Source organism: Mustela nivalis, assembly GCF_964662115.1.
Source record: "Mustela nivalis genome assembly, chromosome: 14".
Taxonomy (NCBI): domain Eukaryota; kingdom Metazoa; phylum Chordata; class Mammalia; order Carnivora; family Mustelidae; genus Mustela; species Mustela nivalis.
The window spans coordinates 13,760,955-13,783,368 of NC_139033.1; the positions used below are offsets into that span (position 1 = coordinate 13,760,955).

Below are 22,414 nucleotides of genomic sequence, written 5' to 3' on the forward strand. Positions count from 1 at the left end.
GTCACCTCCTCCAGCTCTGTTTCCTTTGCAGCAGTTACCACTTCCCCCCTGTGGTGGACTCTGTGTTTTCTTTGTGTCTCTCACTGGGAAATCGGATATATCCCCACCCCTTCCAGGTCAGGGAGTTTTGTCTCTTTTGTTCAGTTCCGTATTCCTAGCACCTAGACCAGGGCCTGGCAAATAGGCTAAAAACGTACTCAGTTTTATATAGAGAGTATTTCTCAGTATTTATGGTAGTTCTGTAGGGTCTCCATGGACACGTGAATTAATGATACTGAACCACTGTCCTAGGGAAACACAGGGATAGTTTCTGCAAGCCTCTGCTTACATTTTTGTCCACCGATCAATACTAACCTTGTTTTATGTGTGTTTCTATTTAATATGTATTGTGGATTCATTAACACGGAACTCTTGCCAAGAGCGCTGTGACTCACGCCTGCACGAAGCTTATCTGACACATGGCATTTTGTGTGTGAGGCGCATCTCTGCCTTCTTGGGCCCAGGAACACTAGCTAGCACTTCAGCATTACGCCCGAGGACCATTTTAAATAGTGAAACCACCAGCAAAGAGCCCAGAAGTGTGAAAAACATAACTAAACTGTGACAAGGCTCCTTTACCGTATGAGATGGAACCAGAAGGCAGAGAACTGCCCTGTGTGACCTCAGCTGGATTAGGCACATCCCGGGACTCGGACTTTGGGCCGCTCTGTGTGTCTGTAAATGGCCCCATGCCGTTGCCAGGGCTGATGTTAGGGGAAGAACACGCGGCCGGGGTGGGTGAGGGGCGGTTACGGAGCCTGGGGGCCCGAGGGCATCTGCACCTGTGGAGGGTGTGAAGGGGCCAACTTGTGACAGAATTTGAGCTGGCAGAGTTCTCAGAGTTCTGGATACAGAAGTAACAATGACCCTGATTTCTTCTTCTAGGGAGAAGTTATAAAATGGTATGTGTTTTTAATATCCTTTTGGGGAGAGCAGATTGGCCACAAAGTTAAGAAGATATGTGATTGGTAAGAACAAGAAACGTTTCATTTCATCTCTGTGCTCATGTACAGTGGCTTCTGGTTCTCCCTAAATAGCTCTGTGTTCGAGGAGACATGCAGCGCGAGCAAAGATTGCTATGCTTAGTTCTGTGTCTTTGTTTTTAACGTTTAATTAGCCCTCTCTCTTGCCAGCGTTGTACATAAGATGCTTTAGAAGTAGAGACTGTTTTTAATAACATTCTCAGATTTTATTTCTTCCCTGGGCATCAGGGCTTAAGAATAATTGGAGAAGGAGCCAAATCTGAATTTTTGTGCCTCCGTGTTGCACTGAGCTCCACAGAGGCCTGTCTGTCATCAGGGAGCATCTGGTTCATTTTCGGCCGAACATTCGGCAGGTTTCTCTGTGCGCCGCGGGGGAGGAGGCCCGGATCCAGAGCCTGGCATCGCCACCCACTCGCTGGGTGAGCTCGGCGAGCCCCCACGGCCAGGCCTCATTGGGCTTTGGGACTGAGGCGACACAGGCGACACAGGGGAGGAGTGCCTCAGCGAGAATCTCACTGTGACGTATATTCTCGTCAACAGTGGAAAAATAAGCAAGAGCCAAACAAAAATGTCAAAGAACACCCTTTGTTTTTAGATGGTCTTGTTTCTTTGGGAGTGAGGATGGGCTTGGGTATTTCCTTTGCAAAGTGTTTCCCAGAGGCTGATTCTCAGTCACGGGTGGCCTGGAAAGCCATTTCGGGTTTTATATGGACGAATCTGGTGTTATTCTTACAAATATATAATTTATTTTAACATACAGTAGAAAAATTGTAACCAGCACGCAAACCCCTGATTTCATAGATATTGTTGCTTGGGATAAGGCTAGAGTTAAGTAGTTTTAATAGTCAGAACTTAAAATGTTAAGTGTGGCGTAAAACTGTCAAGGTGGATGGGGAGGACGGCCTCTGCTCCCCCTGTGCCGGGTGCCGTGTGGCCCCCCGGAGATGGGCCCTGGGAGATGAGCGAGAGCTTTACTGCACCGCTGTCAAAGGCAGTTGCTAGGAAACCAGAGCTTTTTCCCCTCCCACCGCCCTTTATTTTCTCTTTCTTTTAAGGTAATCACTGTTGTGTGTTCTTGCTTTTGTGTTTCAAACTTGTTTAATGATTCGCAGCCCAAGGGTGGTGGGGGAATTTCAGAAAGTAGGAACTGGGAGCGAGCTCCGGGGGTGATCCAGGGCAGGAATGGAACATGGAACCGAGCGTGTGCTCGGTTTGTTCCTTCCTGCGCACATTTGTTGAGTGTCTGTGCGGGTTTGCACACCGTGGGTCTGTGCGGGTCTGCACCTTTTTCTCCCAAGGGGCTGCTTTTATCCCATTTGGAGGGAGATGTGCCCGCGTGCAACACTGAATTTAGTTCTGGTGTTTGGTGTAGCCTCTCCTGGTCCCGACGGGCGCGCGACTATTAAATTCTGTCTCCTAGCTACCACTGTCACGTTTACCCCTACCCGAACACCGCCGAGGAGCGGAAGGAGATCCAGGAAGGACTGAACACCCGGATTCAGGATCTTTACACGGTGAGTGAACGGGAAATGGTCGCCTCCTTCTCTGAGGCGTGTAAGACATTTATAAATCCGTTTGCTTTCTTTTTTGATACGGAAAATTTTGGTGCGGACGAATGGAAGTGTTTCAGGGAGATTGGGCCATCACTTACCTCCCTCCTCTGCATGCAAGTTTTCTTTTAGCGGCCTGTTAGAGACCTAGGTGGTGTTGAAGGGACTTTGGAGAAGATTCTCTGGTCATCAGTGTGTTTAAAGTGGTACCTGTTATTTTGCTTTCACCATGTTCACTGATGTTTCTGCTAATACCGGTGAGAGCTCTTGGGGGCAAGAAGTAGACTCCGACCCCCTACAGCAAAAGGGGTTTCAGGCCACATGGAGGGTGGAGGTGGTGACTGTAGGGGTGACAGGTTGCTGAGCTGAGGCTGGGAGTGGCAAGAGTGGGGCAAGAGTGGGGCGCTCCGTGGGCCCAGCCCAGCCACGGTGGCTGCCACCCAGATGGTGACATCTAACCATTTCCTGTACCCTTGGGGTGGTGTCCTGGAGGGTCAACTCCCTAGAGGGAGCCTCAGGTCGTCTGGGTCGTTTCTGCCGCTTCCCAGTGGTGCTGGGGTCAGGGCGAGAAGGAACGAGCCACTCCCTTGCCTGCCCCCAGGAGAGGCAGGTGCCCAACGGACGGAGACCGACAAGTGTCCCCAGTGCTGGAAGCCCGTGTTTGTTCCCGCCCAGGTGCTTCACAAAACCGAGGACTATTTAAGGCAAGTGCTGTGTAAAGCCGCCGAATCCGTCTACAGCCACGTCATCCAGGTGAAGAAGATGAAGGCCATTTACCACATGCTGAACATGTGCAGCTTCGACGTGACCAACAAGTGCCTCATCGCCGAGGTCTGGTGTCCCGAGGCCGACCTGCACGACCTGCGCCGGGCGCTCGAGGACGGCTCGGTAAGGCGACCCGGGGCCCGCCCCTGCCGGGACCAGACGCCGGGACGGGACTGCTCTGGGGGCGTGGGGCAGCCGGCTGCCCCGCACAGGGACAGCCCTGAGCGGAGAGAGGCCGCTGAATGGGCTGGTGTTCGGAGAGCCAGAGCTGTGCCGTGCGTGTGCGTGTGTCGTCTGTGCTGGGAGTACGGAATAGGGTCTTGTGGTTGAAAGATGTCTATAAAGTAAAGGACACAGCGGAGCGGCCTCCTCCCACCCCTGTTGCCTCAGAGATAACTGTTGCTCCTTGCTGCGTCTTCGAGTTTCGTAGTCGTAGGGAAGCAGGTACGAATGGGTGGTTTTCTTTCTTTTTTAAAAAGATTTTATTTATTTATTTGACAGAGAGAGAGAGAGAGATCACAGGTAGGCAAAGAGACAGGCAGGGCGGTGGGGGGCAGAGCAGGCTCCCTGCTGAGCAAAGAGCCCGATGTGGGGCTCGATCCCAGGACCCTGAGATCATGACCTGAGCCAAAAGCAGAGGCTTAACCCACTGAGCCACCCAAGCGCCCCAATGATAGTTTTCTTCACAAAGGGGTGTGTACTATTCATTCGTACTGTTCTTTCCACTTAATCAGACTTTGCTACTTTTTATAACTATGTAATATTCCACTGTGCGGATGTACTATAGCCAGTTGCACAGGTCCCCTGCTTGTTCAGGTGGTCTGTGGTGTCGTGAATGCCATTGCAGTGACTGACACCTGACCCATCTGCAGGAGAAAGTCCCAGATACTGCCTGGCCACGTCGGTTTGATAATACCAGCCACTGCCCTGCTCTTACTCTGAGTGAAGTTGAAAATCTTTTCCGTTCAGGAGCCACTTGAATATTCCTATTTTTCTTAAGATTTTTATTTATTTGACAGAGAGACAACAAGAGAAGGAACCCAAGCAGGGGCAGTGGGATAGGGAGAAGCAGGTTTCCCGCAGAGCAGAGAGCCTGGTGCGGGGCTCGATCCCAGAACCCCAGGATCATGACCTGCGCCAAAGGCAGATGCTTAATGACTGAACCACCCAGATGCCCTTATAGTTTCATTTTTTATTTTATTTATTTATTTAAAAAAGATTTTATTTATTTATTTGAGAGAGAGACAGTGAGAGAGAACATGAGCGAGGAGAAGGTCAGAGGGAGAAACAGACTCCCCATGGAGCTGGGAGCCCGATGCGGGACTCGATCCCAGGACTCCAGGATCATGACCTGAGCCAAAGGCAGCCGTCCAACCAACTGAGCCACCCAGGCGCCCCTATAGTTTCATTTTTTAATTAAAAAATTTTAATTTAGATTGAGTTAACATATAACGTATTGTTAGTTTAGAGGTCAGTGATTCTTTTATTTTTATAAAATATTTTTATTTATTTATTTGACAGACAGATCACAAGTAGGCAGAGAGGCAGGCAGAGACAGAGAGGGGGAAGCAGGCTCCCCGCTGAGCAGAGAGCCTGATGCGGGGCTCGATCCCAGGACCCTGAGATCATGACCTGAGCCGAAGGCAGAGGCTTAACCCACTGAGCCACCCAGGCACCCTAGTGATTCTTTTAATACATAGTTTAAAGCAAGTTTCAGAAGAGTTCTCCCAAATTATGCTTTTTGGTGTTCGTTCTGTTCTCTTGCTCTGGTTTCTTCCTTTAGGACCCACTGTCAGGTTTCAGTTGAACCTTCTTTGTTTTTCTTCAATGTTTGTCACTTTTTTTTGAGTCTTTTTTTCCCCCCTCTTGAGTCCTTTTTATCTTTCTTTACTTCTTTTTTGATTTTTTAAAAATTATCATTCTTTTGCCTATTTCTTTTATGGCTTTGTTAACCAGGAAGGTTTCTTCACCTTGGGAGTTGCATCTACTGTTGTCTTGTTGCTGAATATTTTTTCTTTTATTTCTGATTGCTTTCTGAGTTCTGTTAACCTCATTTATAATGGTATTTATCTAATAAATAAATACCTATCTAATAGGTATTTCTAATACCTAATTCTGCTTCCTGGTGCTTTTTCATATCATGCATTATTTTCCTAATTTTTTTTGCTCATTTTGAAATGAGTAAGGTAAATTTTTGTCTGATTTGTGGACATGTCTTCCTGCTCAGTCTTTTTTTTACTATAACTTTTTTTTTTACTATAGTCTTTTTTTTACTATAACTTTATGTAAGTTTTGACCTCCATCCTTCTTTTGATCACTCTAAAATGTAATGAGTTTTCTGAAAGCATGTTTAAATATTCGAGGAAATTCTGTATTAGACATAATATATATTATACATATGAAAATATTTTTAAGATACAAAAGGGAACCATACATTACATAAATATAAATACATCATCTGTTTTTATCTTGGTTTTACGGAACACGTTCAAGGTACTTAAGGGACTTTTAAAAGAGGGCAGATTCAGGATCACTTTCCTAACTTCACAGAATTTTCTTTACTACTTCTGAGCAGGGATCAAAAATCTGTAAGCCCTTGGACCTGAGGCTTCCTCTCTCCTTCTTTTACCTGGACCTTCTCTTTCCTTATCTCTTTTGTTCCTGTCCTGCTCAGTTTCAGTTTCATTCCTGGGTCTCTCATCAGTGGGGCGCCCCTGTGGCGGGAGGATGTCGCGGCCGGTGTTCTGTGAGTATGGGGGAGCTGGACCGCTGTGTCCCCGCAGACCTCACTTCCCGTGGACCCCTTGTACTCATATACTCTGGAAGTAGACAGAACCCTTCCCAGTTCCAGCTGCTTTTCTTGGGTTGGCCTTCTGTGCTTTCCAGGGAATGCCTTTGACTCTCTTGGGATGTTTCTTCCTTGGGTCTCTCCAACGCCACATTTCTTCTCTCGCTTCCTCTGGTCTGGAGACTCTTTCTGTGCAGGTGTCATTGCGTTGAGCGGTTTGTCCCCATTTGCATGTGGTGGCTTGTGGGGACATGCTTTTGTGAGAAGTGTTGTCTCTGGGATTTTGGTTTTGCTCTCTGGTTGCCTTGTCTGCTCTTGAAGGGATTCGGGGCGGTTCAGAACTCTGTGCCATTGGGGCTTTTCCCAGAATCCCCTTACTGGCAAGTATCTTAAATAGAATTTGACTGGAAAATCGACTCCTCTTCTAATAACCTGTTTTACTTTATTTAAAAAGGTTTTCCCAGGGCGCCTGGGTAGCTCAGTGGGTTAAACCTCTCCCTTCAGCTCAGGTCATGATCTCAGGGTCCTGGGATCGAGCCCCGCATCAGGCTCTCTGCCTGGTGGGAGCCTGCTTCCCCCTGTCCCTCTGCCTGCCTCTCTGCCTACTTGTGATCTCTGTCTGTCAAATAAATAAATAAAATCTTTAAAAAAAATAAAATAAAAATAAAAAGGTTTTCCCTCCCACTATGAATAAACACATTTCTGAAGAATTGTGAACGCTGAAGGAGAAAGCTACGTACATGACTTTGCTGTACTAATGTTGACATTTTGATTCATTCTCATCTATTTTTTGGTTTTATTAGTAATATTGTGTAGTTGTCTCCAGATTCCTCTTGAACATTTTGAAGAGATAAAAAGATTAAGTTTCAGTTTTACGTTAGTGATTCTGAGACTGCCTTAAGTACATCTCGCTGTCATTCCCGGTCCTGCTGTTTGCTTCCTGCCCTTGCAGCCTGGCTACACGCTTCCTTCTGTAAGACCGAACCCCCAAGTCCTATCCCCCAAGACTTCCTGACTCCTGTGGCCACTCAGCTGCCCTGGACTCACCCTGCCCGGCCCCCCAGTGGTGGTTTGCACGTCCCCATGCGCCACGCAGAGCCTTGCCTGTCCGGGCTGGCAGGGAGCCATTGGTTGTTGAATGAACTCTTGGATGGTAATTTTTTTTCTTTCTTTTTATGTGAAAGAGAGAGAGCGGTGCTACGATCCCCTCGTTCATGAACACGATCCCAACAAAAGAAACACCCCCAACTCTCATCCGCACCAACAAGTTCACCGAGGGGTTTCAGAACATCGTGGACGCCTACGGAGTTGGGAGCTACAGAGAGGTGAACCCAGGTCGGAAGCCTGAGGAGTTTTTGTCTGATCGCTGCCGCCTCTGCCTGCAAGGATGCGGCCGACGCTTGCGAAAGGCTTGCGGCCCCCGTCGTGTCCGCCTGTCCGTTCTCTTGCGGGAGTTCTGGAGAAAGTCGAGTGTTGGCATGAACTAGAATTTCCTGCCTCTGGCGAACCAGGTCTCTCGCTTTGCTCTCCCTGCAGCTGTCTTCACCATCATCACGTTCCCCTTTCTGTTCGCCGTGATGTTCGGAGACTTCGGACACGGCTTTGTGATGTTCTTATTTGCTCTCTTGCTGGTGTTGAATGAAAACCATCCCAGACTGAAGCAGTCACAGGAGGTGAGAGCATAGACACCCCGCTTGGTACGCCGGGGCGGGCGGGTAGTAGTCGCTCCCTCCTTTTGACTGAACAGGGGACGTTTCTCAAACGTGGGCGTCTGGCAGCAAGCCTCCCTGACTGGGCTGGCAGGGGCGTGGGCCTGTGGGCAGCGCTGGGGCGTGCCCTGCTCACGGCCCGCTTCGGCCGCAGATCATGCGCATGTTTTTCAACGGCCGCTACATCCTGCTGCTGATGGGGCTGTTCTCGGTGTACACGGGCCTCATCTACAACGACTGCTTCTCCAAGTCGGTCAACCTGTTCGGCTCCGGCTGGAACGTGTCCGCCATGTACAGCTCCAGCCACGGCCCGGCGGAGCGCCGGACGACGGTGCTCTGGAAGTAAGCGCGCGGCCCGGGCACCCCGCGCGGGGTTCGGGGAAGAGCGTTGACCGAGGCTCCTCCACGCCCCGGGCCGTGCGGCCGCTCACTCCGCTCTCTGTTACAGTGACTCCGTCGTCAGGCGCAGCAGGGTTTTGCAGTTGGACCCGAGTGTTCCTGGAGTGTTCCAAGGCCCTTACCCTCTTGGCATCGATCCCGTGAGTGTGCTTTTTCCTCGTCATGATCGCGGCTTCCCCTGGGGTGCCGCTTGGTGGTCATTGTCCCGGGGCTCCCTCAGGTCCTTGGGCGTGGCTCACGCCGTTGCACACGGTGGGGAAGATGCCCTGGGGGGTGTCTGCGTGGGCGGCGGTGGCCCATGTGCGTCCCTAATGAACTTGGTTTAGAGACAAAGCTGAGCTGTCCCTTTGGGAAAGCAGGTCAGTGCAGAGGGGCAGCTGCACTCCGGCATGGTTCCTGACCTGTTTTTACTCTAGGGAGAGCCGGCCCTTCGGGAGCCATTCGGGGCAGGCTGCTCCCTACGTTTCTTCTTTGTATATGAGGATTATTATTATTATTTTTTACCCTTTCATCTAGAAAGAAATAGTATGGAGTTTTAGAGCCTGAAAGGGAGCTCAGAGTTCTCAGGGTGCTTGTGGAAGTAGTTTTTGAAATGGGAAGTGTTGGAAAAGGAAGACGTAGCTGCAGGGGGCCAGGAAGGCCTGCTGTCCCCCACAAGGTCATTCCCCAACCCCCAAGAGCACTCAGTGAGCCAGTTCCCCATCCCTACCCCCACCCCTGCCTTCATTCCAGGCCTCCTCCAGGCTGAGGCACTGTTTCTCGGGACTGTCCGGCATCTTCTGGAGGAATCTCACCCTGCAAAGGGGAGCTTAGAGACCAGCTCAGAATTGGTCTGGGGGCACATGCTGTAACTGCGTACAGGAATGAGAAAACAGAATGACACAGGTCCAGCCTACCTTCTTCCGAGCTGTCCAAGCCTCCAAATTATTCTGTTCATTCTCACCTTTACACATAATTTGTATAATTCAGCGTTTTTGCTTTCTGTCTTCATATAATTGGAAGCATGCAAAAACTTTTATAATCATTCCCTTTGGTTTGGGAGGCAAATTCCCAATAACATGTGGCCTAACTTGAAGGAAAGAAAGGTTTCTGAATAAAGGCCTGGAGGAAGGAAGTTCAGGTGGGTGTTTTGAGGGGGAGGAGGAGACTGAGGCATGGTACTGCTTCCTTTTGCTTTAGTTTAATTTTAAAAATCAACATTACTCTGATGTAGTTCAAAAATAGAGCCATGTGTGTACCTGGTGTATGTACAAGGTGCAGGTCTCCTGAAAGGTCTCCCCGCCCCGTCCTTATCCCCTCAGACCCCACCTCCAGCACGTGAACCAGTGGGGTGAGTCGCTAGTGTTTCCTCGCAGGAAACAGATACACCTTTCTCTCCCCACTTCTTTGCCTGAAAGATCGTTCTGTGCCCAGTTGCGTTTAGCTTAGTCGCCAGACTAAGTGCCGTTGCCGTGTCCCGCACTGTTGCTAGTTTTCCTGCTGTCCTGCCCCCTCCTGCCCTCTGGGTCTCACAGTGGCCGCTGGCAGCCCGCTCTAACCCACCGGTCCAAACAGTCAAGCTGAAGTCAGCCGAAAGTCTTCTTTCTAAAGTCTTACTTGCACTTAAAAAGAACGAGTCTTTCTGTCCTAAGAGGCCCTGTTTTCCTTTTCCTAATCCCCCCAAGTGAGGGACTCAGAATGATTTTGTCAGAGAGCCAGAGAAGCAGTCACAGTGAGCTCTGGCGGGGCTGGGACAGGAAGCCCCGGGGAGTCCTGCCGGAGTCCCTGGGCCTTATCAGCAGCTGCTGGGCCTTCTCAGCAGCGTGGTTTGGCTGCTCTGCGCTTCTGCTTCCTTCCTCTCTCTCTCCCCCTCTCCCCGCTTCCTTGTTTTCTGTTAGACTTTATTATAAAATGCACATACACGGAATGTATAAAACATGTATGTAAAGTTACAACATGCATATTTGTATGGCCCCTGCCCAGGGTAAGGCACCCAGGGACCTGGAACGGGCCCCGCTGTCCCCAGCTGTCCCCAGAGGGACCCCCCCCCCCAACTCTGTGTTACTCTTTCTCTTGCACTTCCTTTTAGTGTCGCTGCCGAGTCTTGGATCCCTAAACACAGTACTGTTTCATTTGGCGTCCTTTGAACTTTACCTTAAAGATAGAATTGTTTGTAATAGTCTGTGGCCCTGGTTTAAGAAAATCAGCGGTTCTCAGCTCAGAGGCGTCAAGAACAAAGTCTGAATGTTGCCTTCTTTTTGAATCTCTAGCTGCCTTTTGATTTAAGGGAGGAAAATGTGCCCAGTGTCACCTGGGTGCCCCCAAGCAGGTGAAGGAGGTTAAAGATGTCTTGTCTTGTTTTGTTTTGTCTTCAGATTTGGAACTTGGCCACAAACCGTCTCACTTTTCTAAACTCTTTCAAAATGAAAATGTCTGTGATTTTAGGAATTATTCACATGACTTTTGGAGTCACTCTGGGAATATTTAACCACTTGTAAGTACAGATTTTTTTTTTTTTTAAAGCAGTATTTATAAGCCAAGCTTGGTATTTCTTAAACTTTGCTTCTTGAGGGTAGACTATATGGGTCTTAAAGGCAGCTGGTGTGGTGGTGTGTTGTTTCTTTGATTCAGTGGTGACAATACAGGTGTTTGGTCAGTGATTAGTTTATTTAGCAGCTATTTATTGAGTGTATAGCACACGGGTGCACAATACTGCATAGGGCACTGGTCTACACTATGTGCATCGAGTGGTGCTAAAGACAGAATACAGGCTTTGCCCCCATGGAGTCCGACACTTGAGGGAGGGAGGCATGCAACATGTACATTCCGATGTATTTCTGGAACTGATTTTTGTTATGTTCTTTTTTCATTTTATAAATTAGAAAACTGTTTACCAGCATTAGTGTGTAAAGAGGAAGAGGTTGTATTTTCTTTTTTTTTTAAATTAAATTAAAAATTTAAAAAAATTTTTATTCATTTTTTCAACAGAGAGAGCTCACAAGTAGGCAGAGAGGCAGGCAGAGAGAGAGAGGAAGAAACAGGCTCCCCGCCAAGGAGAGACCCTAATGCACAGCTCGATCCCAGTTCCCTGGGATCATGACCTGAGCCGAAGGCAGAGGCTTTAACCCTCTGAGCCACCCAGGGGCCCTTTAATTTAATTTTTATTTTAGATTTTATTTATTTGACACAGAGAGAGAGAGATCACAAGTAGGCAGAGAGGCAGGCAGAGAGAGGGGGAAGCTAAGCAGAGAGCCCGACGCGGGGCTCGATCCCAGGACCCTGAGCTGAAGGCAGAGGCTTAACCCACTGAGCCACTCAGGCGCCCCTGTATTTTCTGACTCTAACTGGGTCTCACGATGAAACACCAGCATTTTCACTGTGCTTAAACTCGTTTTCTTCATGGACATACCTGAATCCTGTACGAGGTGTCAGAAGACAAAGGCTGTTCCACTGAGCTAGACCTTGTCCCAGGGAATGGAAGAGTACTTTACTCTTTATTCTGTCTCAGTCCAGACTGGCTCAGGGTTTGGTCGATTCCTTTTTCCCTAGGCATTTCCGGAAGAAGTTCAATATTTATTTGGTTTCCGTCCCGGAACTTCTCTTCATGCTCTGCATCTTCGGGTACCTCATCTTCATGATCGTCTATAAGTGGCTGGTGTACTCGGCCGAAACCTCCAGAGTTGCCCCGAGCATTCTGATCGAATTTATCAACATGTTTTTGTTCCCGGCTAGCGAAACAAACGGCCTGTACGCAGGGCAGGTGGGTGATGCTCCTTTCCGCTCTCAGGAACTTAAAGGAAGTCCTCCCGAGAGCCTTTTTGTGTCGATTAGTGGGTGATGGAAGGTGCTTTCCACAGCCTTCCCGGGCACGTAGGGGCTTCCTGTTTCTCTGGACGTGATCACATGAGCTGCCACCCTGCCCTGGACGCTGGGCTGGGGGATCTGGTCAAGCAGTGTTGTGGGAACTCGCTGCCACTCGTAGCCGTCTGAAGTGCTGGGAAGAAAGTGTATTTCTGGAGGGTTTCTGAGTGCTGGCGAATCCCCCTCTTTTTCTAGTTACTTTATTTATTTATTTATTTGACAGAGATCACAAGTAGGTAGAGAGAGAGCAGGAAGCAAGTTCCCCACCAAGCGGGGAGCCTGATGCAGGGCTCCAGGATCCCAGGAGCACAACCTGAGCCGAAGGCAGAGGCCCCAACCCACAGAGCTACCCAGGCGCCCAATATCCCTACTTTTCTTTTCTTTTTTTAAAAGATTTTATTTATTTATTTGACAGAGATCACAAGTAGGCAGAGAGGCAGGCAGAGAGAGAGAGGGAAGCAGGCTCCCCACTGAGCAGAGAGCCCGATGTGGGGCTCGATCCCAGGACTCCCAAGATCACAACCTGAGCCGAAGGCAGAGGCCCGACCCACTGAGTCACCCCAGGCACCCCAGTATCCCTACTTTTTAAAGAAAATGCTTTTAGTTTTGTTCTGAATCCTCTTTTAGTATTTTTCTCATGTAAAAGTGAATCCACTTACTATGTGCTCACGTTCCTTATGTCCTCTTTGGAATGATAATGAAAAAATTCAGAACAGGAATATAAAGAAATGAACAGCTTGTATTGGTATTCGCCCTCTTATGGTATTTCCAGAAAATTAATTAGCTGGAGTTTGAATCTGTCCAGAATTTTCTTACTTGTTCCTTAGATCGGAACCGAATGATACTGTTCCATTCTGTCGGCAGTGTTACTCTTTGGTTCTAGAACTCAGCTAGGAGTCTAGAAGACATGCACCAGCAGGAAGGATTTGGCTTATGTTTACATTCTGTTCCTTGTTTCTGCGAAGAAGGAGACGCTGTCCTTGGTCTTCGCTTACCAGGTGGGCCGGGGGCCCGGTTCGCACTGTCCTTGCATCCTAACGGGCTTCCTCCCCCTCCACGCCCGCAGGAGCACGTGCAGAGACTGCTGCTGGCCGTCACCGCGCTGTCTGTCCCCGTCCTCTTCCTAGGAAAACCGCTCTTCTTGCTGTGGTTGCACAACGGGCGCAGCTGCTTCGGAGTGAGCAGGGTAAGCGTGAGTCGGGAGCGCGCGCGGGCGGCGAGCCGAGTCCGCTTTCAGGTTGTACGAGGAAGAGCATCCCGGGGCCAGGGATGCCGACTCCCCTCTCTTCTCCCCGGCCCCTCCGCCTGCTGTTGTTGGGGTTCGACTCCTCCCTGTGTGCGCGGACCCACACCGCGTCTGTCCTTCTGTGCCTGCCTGTGTCACTGAGCACCATGGCTCCAGCTTTACCCCTGTCACCCCTTTTAAGGCTCAGTCACATTCTGTTGCGTGGCGAGACCGCATTCTGTCGGTCTGTCCATTCGTCAGCGGATGCTTGCATTGTTGCTGCCGTTTAGCTCATGTGGCTCTGCTGCTGGGAGCCCGGGCGTGTGAGGCTCTGTTCCAACCCTTGCCGTCGGTGCTCTTGGATACGTGGGATCACGCAGAGGGGCTTAATTTTCTGAGGCCCCATCGCCGTTCTCCACGGCGGGTGCGCCGCTTCACGTTCCTGCCGGCGGGGAGCAGAGAGCCGGGTCCTCTGCACCGCATGGAGACTTACTGGTCTTTTAATAACAGCCATCTTAATTGGGGGGGAGAAGGGGGGGTACTTGTGGCCTTGCAAACAACTTTTTAATTTAATTTAATTTAATCTTTTTGATTTCAAGTTTTTATGTAAGTTCTGGTTAATTAATACATACGGTACAATTGGTTTCAGGAGTAGAATTGAGTGATTCCTCACTTACACACAACACCCAGCGCTCCCCGCAACAGATGCCCCCCTTCAGGCCCGTCCCCCATCTAGCCTGTCCCCTACCAACCCTCGGTTTGTCCTCGGTTTGTTTTCTGTCGTTAAGTGTCTCTTAATGACTTTTTTATTCTCAAAGAACTGAGTCCTTAAGAGAAAGGAGGGGGCTCTGATGTTGGATTTGTCCCGTCCTTACGATTTCCAAGGCAATGACTCTGCCTTCTTTTGGTTGTTGTCAGAGTGGTTACACGCTTATAAGAAAAGACAGCGAGGAAGAGGTTTCTCTGCTGGGAAGCCAAGACATAGAAGAAGGAAATAGCCAGATGGAAGATGGATGCAGAGAAATGACGTGCGAAGAGGTAATAGTCTCTGTTACTGTCGAAAACACTACTCTGGAAGCCAAGCTCTCCGGTGCCTGGCTGGCTCAGTCGGTTGATCTCAGGGTGGTGAGTTCAAGCCCCACGTTGGCACAGAGTTTGCATAAAAAAAGAGAGAGAGAAGAAAAAGCAACTAAGCTTTCATGGAGGTAATCACCATGAGAATGATGATAATAATCATCTTAAAAAACAAAGAGAAACTGAACTCCAGACAGGGTCACACAAGCTTCCCAGACGCTGCTTTGGTCATCTGTTCTTCAGAAGGGTTCTTCTCATTTTGCTTTTTCAACTTTGCGGGGGGATTTGTAGTGTTACTATCACATGCTGTCATGGGAAGTGACTTCAGATGTCATGAGCTTTGCTTTTGGAAGGTTCTTGTCTCAGAACTTTTTCCTAGTTGTAAGGAGGAGGCGGCCTGCTTGACCCCGGCTTTAAGGGCAGCCTGCTGACTGGCTCCTGTCAGGACAGGAGCCGTGTGAGCTCCGGGCTTAACTGGTTTGTGGGTCTCCAAGAAGTCTGGGAACTTCTTGGTTCTTGGCAAGTTTGTTTTCCGTTCTGAAGCCAGTTGGCGCCCCGATTTTGGAACCTTGGCCACAGCTAGTGCTGACTGATTTTCTTTAGTCTTTCAGTAAGAGAGAAAAGTACTCTTGGCTGATTGTTACATTAGGAAGAATCCCCAGGACGTACTGTGACGATCTGTCTGGGGTCACTTGCTATCCCCAGACCAACAGCTGCTCGGGTAGTCTGCACGGGCCGCTGTAGCACAGAAACCGGCTGCCAGAAGTCCAGGTTCAAGATGTTGGCGGGGCTGGTTTCTCTTCCTTGGCTTGTGGACGGCTTGTGGACGGCTGCCTTCTCAGTGTGTCCTCACGGGGCCTTGTCCTCCGTGGGCATGTGTCTCTTCTTGTAAGGACACCCACCCTTAGGATCTCTCTTCACCTTAATATTCCCCTTCAAGGCCTTGTCACCAGACACAGTCACACTGGGGGTCAGGGCTGTAACACAGGAATTTGGAGGGGGACACAGTTTAGCCCTTGAGCTGGCGCTGGGGGTTTGGGATCAGGGGCAGGAGAAGCAGATTCCCCCAGAGAAGGGAGGCACAGTCCTGGCCACACACAGCTGAGCCGTTTTGCTACTTCATGTTCGTGGAAGCTTCCTTTGGTCATCCAATAAAGACTGAACAAAATTTCTTATAATCAACATTTTATAATTATTACGTAATTGAGTGTTTTGATTTGGGACGATTAATGATTCCCAAGATCATAACAAAGACCAAGCAGCAGAGCCGGGAGAGCGTCGGGGGCCTCCTTCCCAGGGTCGCGCAGCCTTTTCACCATCGGGGGCCCCTCTTCACAGTTTCTCTTTGTGAGGCTTGCGTTTACCTCTCAGACGTGCACAGGTAGCCAGAGTCTAGCTCCTGAGTCACCCTGGGCTGTGAGGGTGCCATAGGGGAAGCTGAGGCCGGGAGCGCTACTGTGTAGGTCACAGAGTGGTCTGTGGTAGAGCTGGGAGTGGAGCTCGGAGCTTTGCTTCACTGTTCCTCATGCTCTGGGTGTTGTCCCCAACATCACAGATGCCACTTCTGTCACCGAGAGCAAGGGGGCGGAAGTGGGACACAGGGTGACTTGTGGGACCGTGTGGGCAGTACACTGGACCTAACACATGTGTGATCTCTCCCAGTTTAATTTTGGAGAAATATTAATGACCCAAGTGATTCATTCCATCGAGTACTGCCTGGGATGCATCTCCAACACCGCTTCCTACCTGAGGCTCTGGGCTCTCAGTTTGGCTCACGCACGTAAGTCTTCGCTCAGACCCGCAGTTCCCAAACTCTGTGCTGTGACACCCCACCGTGCCACAGGGAACCCCCAGGGAGGCGCTGTGGGCCATCTCACATATCCGAGGAGGCACAGTCCCATCTTTCAGATGCTGTGTGAACTAGTGTTGTGTGGGGACAGAGCCAGCCCGACCCCAGTTTGGGTCAAGTCCTCTCTCTGGGAGGCAGGCCTCGGATTTTTCTGGCATGCCCCGTCTTCCTCAGGGTTTGCGATGATCAGGGGCTGCTTAGCCTCAGGGGCTGGTTCACTTTGACATGAGAAGCAGATCACATCTGGAGTCGGTAGGCGTGTGTATTATTTCGTGGGTAATAAGTCAGAATTGTCAAAAGGAAACCTGGTCCCATGAGCTAATGGCGGTGCCTCGGCGCGTGTGAACAGAAGTGAACTCTGCCAACTGCCTCCGCCCGCAGAGTTGTCCGACGTCCTGTGGACCATGCTGGTGCGTGTGGGCCTCCGAGTGGACACCACGTACGGGGTCCTGCTGCTGCTGCCGGTTATCGCGCTCTTTGCGGTTTTGACAATTTTCATCCTTTTGATCATGGAAGGCCTTTCTGCATTTCTTCACGCCATACGCCTCCACTGGTGAGTTCGAAATTTAGCTTTGAGACTGTTACTTAAAAAAAAGGAACCCCCTTCCTACATGTAGATATATATAACCCACACAGATCTGGCCACTTCAGGGAGGCTGGTGCTTGCCTTCCCGACCCTGGGATCTGGATTCAGAACCCCTGAGTTAAAATGGTATTTTGTTTCTGAAATACTATCACTGACAACTAAAAGCAGGTTTATGCTTGCTGGGTACCTCCGTGTGCTTAATGCTTTTAATTCATTTGGGGTCTGGAAAATTCCTTTATCTTACTGTAAAATAAAGTAAAAATTCTCACATATTTCTTAACATATAACTATTTCTAGCATATATCGGCTTGCTTGTGTGTGTGAAAGTACCAGAGTGCAGAGAGAGGCGCGTCTGTGTGGAGTGCGTGAGGTGGCCTGATGGGTTTGTGTTTCTGTTACACATGGAGAAAGGCGACATGGGGCACATACAACATACAACATACAACAATGTATTTTATTTAAGTCAAAACATTTGTGCCATGAGAGCATGTACAGAAGGGAAGCAGCTTCAGCACAGGAAATTTGTGTTTTTTTTTTGTTTTTATTTGTTTTTTAACTTACATATGTTGTTTTAAGAGATTTTGGAAGTGTTCTTCACAATCTTTCATTGATATACTGAATTTTTTTTTTTTTTTTTTAGGGTAGAATTTCAGAACAAGTTCTACGTTGGTGCAGGCACCAAATTTGTTCCTTTCTCATTCAGACTGCTTTCGTCGAAATTCAGTGACGACGTGGCATGATCACGTTGCCGTACCTAACGAGCTGTCAGATTTATGGAGAATTATCATGTTACAGAATTTCACTTACGTCAGATTTACGATAGGAAAAATTCCGTCTTCATTGATTGCCTTATGATATAGCCAAATAATTCTGTAAGATATACCTCTTCCTCTGTTAAATATTTTGTAAAGTTTATCAACTTCAGATCTCTAAATTTCTTTCAGTTTTTACAATGAGCAAATATAAGTGAAGGCCCAAAGTTATGTTTAAGTTATTTTTAAAAATACAGGCTTGGGGGAGAGAAGCAGTTTTGAACGGCTCATTGAAAATGGTCTTCGATACTCAATTCCTTTTTACCCTATTAAAAACAAAAAGTCATTCTGTCGCTTGACGTTGTCAGATAATATTTTCCAACAGCTGAGGTTAAGTATAGTTTTTTAAAAAATTTAATGACGGATAATCAAAAGATTCACGTTCTGCCTGACTACAAGTATGTAAACATTTTTTTACTGTATGCTATCTAGGCCTGCAAGTAGGGGGCTGTTTCTACAATTTTGTCTTGTTTTAATAATTGGGGAAAATGGGATAAAATAACGAACAACAGATGGTTATCCCACTTGTATATTTTTAAAAATATTCTAATCCTGTTATCCTTATGTAAAGCCAATTATGAGAATTGTATGTTTGAAAGATAAAACTGTACCTGAGCCTTAAAACCCAGCGTGACTGTAGAAGATACAATGTGGATGTGATTTGAACTTAGAGACCAGTTTAGCTGATGTTACTGAACCAAAAGGGGTTTATATTGAGTGAAGGGCAGAGCAAAAAGTAGTGTTTTGTATATTTTTATAACAAAATATAAATTAAGATATTTTACCATGAAGAGATTGCACCTCTCCTTGAGAACAGTATGATTATAATTTTTTACTTTCAGACTAATTCTAAATAAAGGTCTGATAAAGGAATTTAGAGTTAATTTAAACTTTCAAACACTGTTCGGATCAATTGAAAATTAATTCTTATTATCTGTAGTTTAAATTCATCTGTTCACGTGACATTCAGTTTTGAATGAATGTGGGTCAGTCCTACTGAACATTTTAACCTGTCCAGACAGTCCCTGACTTAACAATCGTTCGATTCAGTGAATTTTGATTGAATGATGGTGCGAAAGCCATACGCATTCTTGGAATTTCGAGTCTAGACCTTGTCGCGGGCTCCCGATCTGCGGTCCTGTGCTCTCTTGTGATGCGGGGTCGTGGCCACTGCTCCTCGTCAGCCCTGCGATCACGAGGGTCCCAGACGCCCCCAAACCCTCACGGCCGAGCCGTCTGTTGCTGTCAGCGCGGGAGTCAAGAAATGACACGAGGGAGTCGACACTTCCTTATAGAACAGGCTTCGTGGTGGGTGATTTTGTCCCGCGGGAGGCTTGTGTTGTGCCCTGCGCACGCGGAAGGTGGGCCGGAGGTTGGCTGTGCTAGATGTGTTTTCAACTTAGCAGATTTTCAACTTACGCTGAGACGCCATTGTAAGTCAAGGAAGATTTATATTCTTGTAAATTATGTTCACTTTTCGTATTTTACTGTAGTTGATTTTAGATAATTATTTTCAAAAAGAAATCTGCGGCGTTCCCACTTCCGTAACGTTCTGAGGAAGGCGCACGAGAAGGCCGAGTTGTCCCTGCACTGCTGCACCTGGCTGGTGGCAGAGGTTGGCATTTACATCCCAAGCTGAGCTTCCGGGAGCCTGGAGTCTAAGCGTATCTTCTCAGGGAACGTCAAGACCGGTTTGCTGAGAGGCAGGGACTGAGCACGCTGGCCTGGGACTCGGCCATGAAACCTTTCTAAGTGTAGTAAACGCGCCGGGCTGCTTCTAAGTGAGCCGGTTTGGAGGGGCTGCGTTTTGTCCCTCCTGTTACAGTGTCCGACCTAAAACGGTGCTGATGAGGCTCTGGGAATTGATTCTGCCCTCAGAGTTCAGTTTCCCCGGCAAGGGGTAATGTTGGTTGCACACTTCTTTGGAGGGGACACAAAATCTCAGTAACGCTGCTCAGGTCGCAGACTTGTCCCTACCAGCTGGCATCTTGATTACTGCTTACTCCAAGGAACTGTGGTAAGAAAATGGTAACTAATTCATCCCTGGGAAACCCCCGATTTCAGGGCACCATTAACTGATTCGTAAACAAGGGACATGCGGCGTCTGCTGCAATCTTTTCGGGCCCCCTCTGGTAACTTGTTACGGGCCAATTGGTCATTCTTAAGGAACAGCTCTTAGCAGGATATAGAACAGAGAGGGCAGAGTCATTTCTTAAATTGAAACCTATGTAGTACATACGTAAGCTACCTTATTCTATGAAAAAAAAAAAAAAACAAAACAGTAGTATAACTTCTGTGAGAGAACTTTCTAGAAATAGAGTTTGATGATGTCTTTCAGGCACCAGGGGATTTTTTTTTTTTCCCCTCCCTAAAGCTATAGGTTCCAATGTCAGGTTACCAGAGTAGTTGCTGCACTTAATTTTTAAGCTGTTTGGTAGAACTATTCCACGTACAGTTTTCAAGACAAGACTTCATTCCCTTAGTAGCAAATATCCAGAGGAAAAATGGTCAGTTGTCTGGGGAATGTCAGATATCTATGTGTTTTCCCAAAGAGGACATGGCATGACGGCCACCTTTTCCAGTTTTGATTCAGGTGTTCACTCTGTGTCTTAATGCAGTCCTAACATAAAAATCCAAGGGATTTCTTCAGGAAACAGAATTTGATTTCATCCTGCGAGGGTAAGGAATGTCCCCATGGTGACGTAGTTGTGATCAGTTAAGTAACCCAAAGCGTGTTCTGATGATCACGGTGAGCTTTCCATTCATTGCAGATCGGACTTTGAAAAGATTCACCTTTTACCGAATGCTGTTCTGTCCTTGGTTCCAGGGTGGGTATTTTATAAAAACAGTCTGTTCTCAGTTTTCAGCCTGCTGTAGCTTAATAAGCCATAGAATATAGCTTAGGTAACTTTTATGATATTTATGAGTTAAATATTCAGACATTTTAGGGCCTGATTCATTTTGGAAAACAAAAACAAAACTTCTGTAACTGGTCTGCAGTCTGCATTTAGAAACAGTAATTTCTTCATTAAAATGTTAAAGCCAAATTTGCTTGCATGCCATCTGGTTCATCTCCAGTAAGGTTATTAAGAAACCTTAATTCAGGATGATGAAAGTAAGGCAGTTCCAATTAATAGTTTTCCAACAGCCAGGTCACTGATGCTGAGCTTTGGTTTAGAATTGTAAGAAAGACTTCAAACATTCCACTTGTTCCTTGATGGGAAAATCCAACAGGAAGGCTAAGTTCTTAGGGTCAGCCTTGTCATAAAGAGACTCAACTGTTGGGGGTGGGGGTGGGTAGTGGATCACAGTCACTAAGTGAAAACTCCACAAATGCATGAAAGGACAATTTTGCATCTTTCTATCAGTATTGAACTTCCTTTTACTAATGAAAAATAAATATATTTTTAAAAACATGGGTGTTTTGCTTCTTTATATCTGGGCTTGGCTGGAGAGTCAGAGTGCTTGGCCCCTCTCCTGATCCCAAATGCCAGAAGTCAGTTGCCCCTTCTTGGGTCTCCCTCTTCTCCAATATCATGTGCTGCAGGAAGGAACCTGTCCCTTCTGGAACTCTTGGAGAAGTATTTGCCCTTCTGAGGCCCTTTGATCCACAGTGGCTGGCGGCTTGGACTGTCAGCCTCGCCTCTGATTCTGCCCCTGCCCCCTCCGAGACAGGGTCGCCTTCACCTTGCGCCCCGCCCCCCGCCCCGTCACCTGGCTGGCCTCGGCCGGCTTAGGGGCACCATGGGCGGGACGCACCCCGGCGGAGGTCCGCAGTCGGCTGTCCGGTTGCCCCGGCGGCTCCCGGCCGGCCTCGTCTCGGCGCGTCCCGGGAGCGAGTGTGCCGCCGCGCTGCTCCGCTCGGTTCGGACGGGGCTGGGCGCCACCCTCCGGGCTCCGGGTCCGCGCCGCTGCGAGCGCGGGGGCGGAGGCGGGCGCGCCCCGGGGCGGTGCCGACCCGCGCCCGGTGGCCGTTGCCGGGGCGCCCGTTGCCAGGGGCGTCGTTGCCACGGACGCCGCCCGGCGCTGGGCTCCTGCGGCGCCGTCTGGCCCTGCGCGGCGCCATGGACGACCTGCGGGTGCTGTGGATGCGCGACCGCATCTACACGGCCTTCGGCCTCACAGACCCCAAGCTCTTCGAGGAGCTGCTGAACCGCAACGACGGCGAGGTGGAGGACCTCATCCTGCACTTCCTCAACCAGACCAGCGACGAGGAGGGCGCCTTGCCGCTCTTCTTCTACCGCCAGGCGGTGCCCGAAGAGGTGGAGGTGGAGATCGGTGAGCCTCCCCGACGCCGCCGGACTTCCCGCCGCTCGCCCGCCGCTTTCCGAGCCGCGGGCGCGGACCCCTGCTTGGCCCAGTGCCCCCGGCTGGATGGCCCCGCTCGAGGCAGAAGCAGATCTCAGACCCCGGGTTCAATCCTGGGCCCTCGGACGGGAGCTCGGAAGTCTGCCTCGGACTGGGACCGGTTTCTGCGCTGTCTCTGACTCGCTTCCCCATTCTGTCCCTCCTTTCCTGGCTCTTCTGCCACCGTCGCCCCGTGGCGAGAATGCCATCGCACCCCGCGCCGAGCATCCTGTCCCTAGAGACTCACAGCTGCCCATCCTGGAGGCCCAGGAACGGCGTTGGGTTCTGGATGGAGGCGGGGAGGGGGCCCTCCCCCGCCCCCAGCTCCGTGGCTCCCATGGTCACTCTCTGCTTATTAAGACACCTGGGCAGTTTCGTTGGCTCCTTTATGGGGCTCTGGCCCGTCCACAGGACCTGGAGTCGGGCCACTGCCGGCCCCTTCATCCCT

At 49.1% G+C, this 22,414-nt stretch overlaps 2 protein-coding genes across 7 annotated transcripts in view; both read left to right on the top strand.

Annotated features, from left to right (window-relative positions):
- Positions 1-21,035, top strand: part of ATP6V0A2 (ATPase H+ transporting V0 subunit a2) — a 36,502-nt gene extending 15,467 nt beyond the window's left edge. For all 3 annotated transcript variants that reach the window (XM_082698387.1, XM_082698389.1, XM_082698388.1), the window contains 14 exons: positions 925-1,007; positions 2,443-2,536; positions 3,248-3,460; positions 7,310-7,460; positions 7,662-7,798; positions 7,989-8,176; positions 8,283-8,373; positions 10,588-10,706; positions 11,762-11,972; positions 13,140-13,259; positions 14,217-14,336; positions 16,035-16,152; positions 16,603-16,774; positions 17,448-21,035. In XM_082698387.1, coding sequence (XP_082554513.1) covers positions 925-1,007; positions 2,443-2,536; positions 3,248-3,460; positions 7,310-7,460; positions 7,662-7,798; positions 7,989-8,176; positions 8,283-8,373; positions 10,588-10,706; positions 11,762-11,972; positions 13,140-13,259; positions 14,217-14,336; positions 16,035-16,152; positions 16,603-16,774; positions 17,448-17,547 — 1,917 coding nt within the window. In that variant the 3' untranslated portion in view covers positions 17,548-21,035. The remainder of the gene's footprint in view (positions 1-924; positions 1,008-2,442; positions 2,537-3,247; positions 3,461-7,309; positions 7,461-7,661; positions 7,799-7,988; positions 8,177-8,282; positions 8,374-10,587; positions 10,707-11,761; positions 11,973-13,139; positions 13,260-14,216; positions 14,337-16,034; positions 16,153-16,602; positions 16,775-17,447) is intronic.
- A 593-nt stretch (positions 21,036-21,628) lies between these two features.
- The window catches only part of DNAH10 (dynein axonemal heavy chain 10), a 134,850-nt gene continuing 134,064 nt past the window's right edge, over positions 21,629-22,414 (top strand). For all 4 annotated transcript variants that reach the window (XR_014302639.1, XM_082698590.1, XM_082698589.1 and 1 more), the window contains exon 1: positions 21,629-21,897. Coding sequence is in view for 3 of the 4 variants with exons in the window: in XM_082698590.1 (XP_082554716.1) it covers positions 21,684-21,897 (214 nt within the window). In the remaining variant the exon portion in view is untranslated. The remainder of the gene's footprint in view (positions 21,898-22,414) is intronic.